Source organism: Drosophila innubila (genome assembly GCF_004354385.1).
Source record: "Drosophila innubila isolate TH190305 chromosome 2L unlocalized genomic scaffold, UK_Dinn_1.0 4_B_2L, whole genome shotgun sequence".
NCBI lineage: Eukaryota > Metazoa > Arthropoda > Insecta > Diptera > Drosophilidae > Drosophila > Drosophila innubila.
The window spans coordinates 12,689,728-12,696,868 of NW_022995372.1; the positions used below are offsets into that span (position 1 = coordinate 12,689,728).

The 7,141-nt window shown below is 36.2% G+C and overlaps 1 protein-coding gene across 1 annotated transcript; it reads left to right on the forward strand.

The window, feature by feature from the left end:
- Positions 1-1,840: 1,840 nt before the first annotated feature.
- On the forward strand, positions 1,841-6,560 carry LOC117781278 (ficolin-2-like). Its single transcript, XM_034618030.1, has 4 exons — positions 1,841-1,962; positions 2,016-2,822; positions 6,076-6,149; positions 6,213-6,560. The coding sequence occupies exons 1-4, from the start codon at positions 1,894-1,896 to the stop codon at positions 6,334-6,336; spliced, it is 1,074 nt and encodes a 357-aa protein (XP_034473921.1). The 5' UTR covers positions 1,841-1,893; the 3' UTR covers positions 6,337-6,560.
- Positions 6,561-7,141: the final 581 nt, after the last annotated feature.

Here is a 7,141-nt window from a genome sequence, read left to right on the forward strand (position 1 = left end):
AACCATGGCGCCCATTTGCGTGCGTCGCTAATTAGTGTAAAATGTTTCCTGTTATTTACCTTTTTCGGTTTTGCAACAAAACAAACGACGAGACCTAAATGCTATATTGGCAACAGCCAAGTGGCGGGACATTGCTTTTAGTGGATACTTGTATCAGTTACTGTTTCAGTTACGGTGTCGATTTTTATTTGTGCTCTCTGTGACGTGACTTGTTTTGTTAATAATTAAATAGTCGTATTTATTTTGCAGTTGTAATCAACACAAAACAAAAACAAAAGCCAAATCAGCGCTAATTAACTTGAAGCCCCCGCGCCATAAACAGACAGTATCCAATTCAGTAGTGAAATGTCCTCGTCATTTCATCGCTGCTTAACATGCAGAACATCAGCTCGTTGAACTCGACTCAACTCAACTCAACTCAACTCGACTCAACTCGTTGCTGCGTAAATTGCATTTTAAAATAAATTATAATGATTATTATGTTGCAAACAACAGATGTCAGCTCGGCTATAGAATCTTGTCTGTCAGTCCTACTGAAAGCGGAACACAAACACTCACTATCTCTGTTGCTACCTCCACTTCTCTTTGTCTCTCTCTCTCTCTCTCTCTCTCTCGCTCTCTCTCTCTCTCGCTCTCTCTCTCTTTGTGTATCTGTTGGCTCATTGTCAACGTTGGCATCAATTTTGCCACTTTGCCACTTCGGTCTTATGGGGCAAGCATAAAAATGTTAACTGAACAGCATTAACGCAAGCATTTTATGACGTTGAACTTAATTTTATTAAATCAGCGACGAGTTTATGAAGCGCTAAGCGCAGCTATCAGAGGGCACAAGGCGGCGATAAGCATTTATGTCTATGTATGAAAGTTCAATCTGGCGCTCATGCTTCGCAAACATATGAATTTGACTTCAATTGAATAGTCAACAATTGCTATAAGAAAATCGCTAAACATCGCGACATAAAAATAGAATGCAAAAAAAAATACTTGCGAGAGCACAGGCGGCAGAAGAAGAGTGCAAATGAAAGAAAGCATATTTTTCTAAACTTAATTGTTAACTTTATGAATTCATGATACATACAAAAAATTATATATTTGAAATTTCATTTAGAATGTGCTGGAATTGCTTTTTATACCCGTTACTAAAAAAAAGGGTATATTGTGTATATTGTGCTTGTTGGAATGTATGTAACATCTCCAGCCCATAAAGTATATATATTCTTGATCAGCATCAACAGCCGAGTCGATATAGCCATGTCTGGCTGTCCGTCCGTCTCAGATCTCAGAGACTGTAAGAGATAGTGAAACCAAAGTCGACTCACAGATTTCTGTATACACCAGCTTGTTTCAAATTTTTGCCACGTCCCCTTCCTCCCTCGCAAATCACGAAAAAAACAACACAACCACAGTTCTTAAGATGCTATGTTTTTTGTGGTAGTTAACTTTATCTATTATTGCACTGAATCGCAGCAAAATCGGAATAGTAGAGAGCCAGTAATGGCGATTTGATATTTTCAAAGCAATACAAGTAATTACTTTAAAGTACTTTAATATATATTGAAATGGGCAACGGGTATCCCGTAGTTGGAATCTCGACTATAGCCTTTCCGACTAGTTTTGATTTGATTTAAGTTTCTTCTTATTGTACAAAGACAAAAAATTTATAATATACGAGTACTTATTTCTATAAATTGTAGCAGATCTTTAAGTAATGTGGTTGGCTGTTTAATAACACAGCTTTGAAACGTACACATACATTTGAACCATAGGTTAGCGCGATAAGAGGGTTGACAAAAGAAAGCAATACCTCTCATCATTCTCTCTGAGCTCACTACAAATCAGTGGAGAATCAGTTGTGTTGTGTGCAAGTTGAAGAAATCAAGTCGTGCAGTTAAAATGAATATTAACTTGAAAATCTTACCGATTTTTTTGATATTTATACATTATTGTTATGCGTATAACGTGGTTAGTTAATTAATTAAGTACATTGATTATATGTAACTGAATTGTTATTACAGGAATGCTTAAACAAAAAGGCAGACGACAGTCAGTGTTCCAAGTATTGTTATGAGGTTGTTAAGCCGCTTTTGCAGTACGCAAAGGAAGCAAATCAAAAAGCAAAAACATTCGGTGAATTAATGGATGAGATAAATGAGTTGAGAACAACTCAAGCCAAACTTGAGACAACAGTTGATGGCCAAATCGAACAACTGGAAGTATATAAAAAAAAAGATGCTGAGCAAAGTCAATTAGTGTCAAAATATAAAACTGAGCTTGATAATTTAATTGCTCAGAATACTAAGACTAGCCGATTATTAAGTGAAACGAAGAAAAAAAGTATGCGAGATCAACTTGAATATAAAAATAATATGAAGAAAAGTAACGAAGTTGACTCAAATATTTCAAGTTGCTTGGTTAAGAAAACTGGAATTCAACAAATTATAGTTCATGATATTCGCAACTTCCCCGTGTCCTGTGATTCCGATTTGGTCGACTCTGGCTGGACAGTTATTCAGAGACGTAAGGACGCAAGTGTAAGCTTCGAACGAGGTTGGAATGACTATCGTAGAGGATTTGGCGATTTGGAAGGCAGTTTCTTCATAGGACTCGAAAAGCTGTATCTTCTCACCAACGAACAGCCCCACGAACTCTATATACACCTGAAGAGTTTTGAGAACGAAACTCGATTCGCCCGCTACGATCACTTTCAAATTGGCGATGAAAGCGAGTCCTACAAACTCAAGTCACTTGGCAAATATTCTGGAAATGCTGGGAATGATTCGTTGATTTATCACCTTGATATGAAGTTCTCTACCTTCGATCAGGATAATGATAATTCGACTATAAACTGTGCTGCTGAATGGTTGTCCGGCTGGTGGTACAACAGCTGTGCTCATAGGTTAGTATTCTATGTCTACAAACTTTTCAAGCTGTATCTAATAATTATTTTTTTAATCTTTAGTAATCTTAACGGAGTTTATAAAGACGATAAGATTAATTATTATAATGGAATCAAATGGAACTCCTGGGACACGGTGAATCATTTCACGTTTGTGCAGATGATGATCAGACCAAGAGACTAGTAAATTATCTTTTATGGGAGCATTCATAACTTGCAACCGTTTGTATACCATGTACCAAGAACAACATTAGCTTTGTGCAATAGTATGTAACAGATAAAAGGAGATTTTGTAAATTATATACATGTGTATATTAGTCAGAGTTAAAAGTCAAGTCGTTTGAGACATTTCCGTCCGTCTGTCTATCTGTCTAAACTGCCAATATTAAAATCGGCTTGGCCGATCGCAGTGGCAGAAATATCTTAAGAAATTTTTATTAAATACACTTGTTCGTTGGTTTATTTTAAATTATATATTAGTTTAAATCAAAATACTTTTTTGTAGGGACTGGTACAGGGTATCAGATTGTCGCGCTCGGCTGTAACGTTTCTGACATGATTATAAATAAAGAGATGTCTATATATATATATATATATATATATTTCAAATATATAAATATTATTAAGTTTTTTTAACATATCATAAAAATATTTTAAATATTTTTAGGTTTTTATAACATATCATCGTTAGTTAATATTTATGGGTAAGCTTTTATCATGATGCCAACTTGATTAACTAAAGAGTGAGTGGATGTATGCTTTTATTAGAACTAGAGGTAATGTGAGTAGCTTTTTTTATAGACCAAGTAAAAATAATTATTTCTTAGAAGCTTTAAAGTATTTTAAAAGATATTTATCGCTTGCAATACTTATATCTCAACATGTTTTAAAAACTATTTTAAAATATTTGATGTGTTTAGGTAAGTATTTATTGTTAGACTTCGAAAATTTGATTGCCTTATCGTTAATACATGTGCCAAAAATATTATGTATTAACATATAAGACTTTTGACTAAATTGAGAGCGCGGCAGCCACAACATGAACATATTATTAATGTATACTGAATAGATTATAGTCTGTTGGCCCAGAAACATAACGGAATTTGATGTAGAATATGCGGAACATGGAACATACTATAATGAGCGAACATATTCATTTTGGTTCATTTTGCATTTTGGTAAGCACAACGTGTAATTAAGTAAATATTTTCGCAAATTTTTGCCAACACGCGCGTGCTGCGGAAGTGGTCGCAAGTGTAAGCTGATATGGTCAAAAGAGAGATAGAGACAGCCAATGAGTAAATGCAAGAGAGAGAATGAGAGAGAGAGAGTGGGAGCACTGGAGGTAAAGAAAGTAATCGTCGTTGCCCTGCAGCGTTGCATATACGTGGAATGTGAATGGGATATTGGCTGGAGCTGGAGGGTGAACTTGCAGATTTGCAACATAATTAAGAAGCAAATGGAAATGGGCAGCGCGCCAAATTAAGTATACGCCACGTGGCTGCAATGCAGTAAGTGAACCAAATAAAATTAAAATAACCGCAGCTTCAACTGCAAGGCATCCCTTAATAAAGCCAAGCAGAAGCTGGAGCATTGCGTTGTAATTGTAAGTGGATTACACGTGTGCGTGCATCATAATTAGTTGCATGTGGTCAGCGGACGTGGCAACTGTTGCACGATGCGGCATTTCAAAATGTGTTAAAGCCATATCAAACTGTGAGTAAAGAGGGGGGGAAGAAGATTTTGGACCAAAACACAACACGTCTCTGCCTCAGGTCAGTTGGCTTGACATTTTGAAGACATTAAACTGTAACTGTTGGCAGACTTTGGCAAGAGTTCACCCCAGGCCAGGTGCGGCACACAGTCAGAAACAGCGAAGGCAGCAGATTTCCCCAAAGACAAAGACAACGACATGGAAATGGAGACAATGACCAAACAAGCCTCACATTCAGCTTCAGCCTCAGACTCATTCTCTGTCTCTGTCTCTGTCTCAGCCACAGCTCGAAGCCCAGGAAACTTGGGAGAGGGCATAAGCAAGCGAAACAGAGTTCAAGTTATGAATAATTAATGCCTGTCTAGCTGTGTGTGTGTAGGTGTGTGTCGAACTCTAAACGGAAGCTGTGTCTGTCCGCATATTCTCTCATTTTGCCTTTGCGGCGACATTCGTGTGAGCGACTTGATAATTTGTTATAATTGCCGAGGGACAGCCACAGGTCAATTTTGTGGGCATTTATATAAATTTGCCGAGACAGCTGCAGTGTTCCAGCAAAAAGTCACAGAACTTGAATAACTAATCGAATTAGACTGAGTTGCTAAATAAAAAAGTATCTGAAGGTTGGGGGGAGTGCAATAGTTAATAATTTAATTTTATATTAATTTTAATTGTTAATTCTTAATATAATTTTTAGTCTTATTTTATTATCTAAACATTTTTTTTTTATTGCCGACTGCTTTTAGTCGAGTATTAAGTAATAATAATAAAATGTCGTACTTGTATTTGAACTTTTGTTTAAAGCGATAAGAGATTTTTCAATTTAAAACAAGAGCTCTCATCTTTCTCTCTGCGCTCACTAAAAATCAGTCGAGATTCAATCGTATTGTATGGAAGTTGAAGAAATCAATTCGTGCAGTAAAAATGAATAATAACTTAAAAATCTTACCGTGTTTCTTGATATTTATGCAGTATTGTTAGTTTATTAATTAAATTAATTGATTTTAAGCAACTGAGTTGTCATTACAGGATTGCTCTATCACTAAGGCAGAGGACAGTCAGTAGTATTGTTATGAGGTTGAACAGACGCTACGAAAGTACACAAAGGAAGCACAACAGAAAGAAATCACATTCGCAAAGTTAATGAATGAGATAAATGAGTTAAAATTAACCCAAGCTCATCTTGAGACAACAGTTGATGGCCAAATTCAACAATTGAAAATATATGAAAAAATAGATAATGAGCAAGTTACATTTTTGGCAAAGTATAAAGCTGATCTTGATCAATTAATCGCTGAGAATAAAAAATGTACAAGATGAACTTAACTGTAAAACTACGGTGAAAAGTAAAGAAGTTGACTCAAATATTTCGAGTGGCTTGGTTAAGAAGACTGGAATTCAACAAATGATAGTTCATGATTTATCGTTGATTTATCACCTTGATATGAAGTTCTGTACCTTCGATCAGGATAATGATAATTCGACTATAAACTGTGCTGCTGAATGGTTGTCGGGCTGGTGGTACAACAGCTGTGCTCATAGGTTAGTATTCTATGTCTACAAACTTAAAAAACTGTATCTAATAATTATTTTTTTAATCTTTAGTAATCTTAACGGAGTTTATAAAGACGATAAGATTAATTATTATAATGGAATCAAATGGAACTCCTGGGACACGGTGAATCATTTCACGTTTGTGCAGATGATGATCAGACCGATAAGCCCGTGAGATAGGCAAAATCTAAATACTTATGTTTTAGAAGCTTTGAAGGTGAGATCTTTCATCACAATATGTGAGAGGAAGAAGAAGTAAATCGTTTCAACCTAAAAGTTTTCTATTCAACAAAAACTTACTCTCTGTTTGAACTGCACCAGCATTTGTTGGGATGTCTTGTTTTATTTCAAGCTTTTTACACACAACAAATAAGTTATGATTCTGATTGTCCAATCCCAGTTTATCCATGTTCTTTATGTTAGATTTTTGATGTCGGGTGCATAAATTGTATATATGGTATGTATGTATGTGAAACTCCAAGTTGACTAAGCACAGTTTGTTAAGCAACAACTTGAAACAGCAAAACATCAACTGTAAAATAAAAGCAGCAGCCCAAGGTTGTATTTTTGGCCAAAAAGACACAATAAGTCGCCGGGCCGGATGTTGACTCGCCTTGCCTGGGCACACCTCATGGCATGGCTCACGCTGGCCATAAATACCTTAACAGCTTTTGCGTAACTTAAGTCACCTCAGCACTTAAGAACAGAACTCGACATCAAGCATGACTGAGAATGGAATTGAAACTGCAAGTGGTGTGCGTTGTGTAAGCGCATTAAACTCATCCGCAGGTGGGAGTTTAAGACTCGCATTACGTTTAAACGCGCACAATGCGCAACTTTTTGCAGCTGCAATGAAATATACCAGTTAACTCAATAATGCTCTTGGCCATCACACACACGCTTCTCGGGTACTTTGAGCGCTTTTTCATACGGCTTTAAGCCCATTCATTGAAACATATGGAATACTCATCATATGTCCT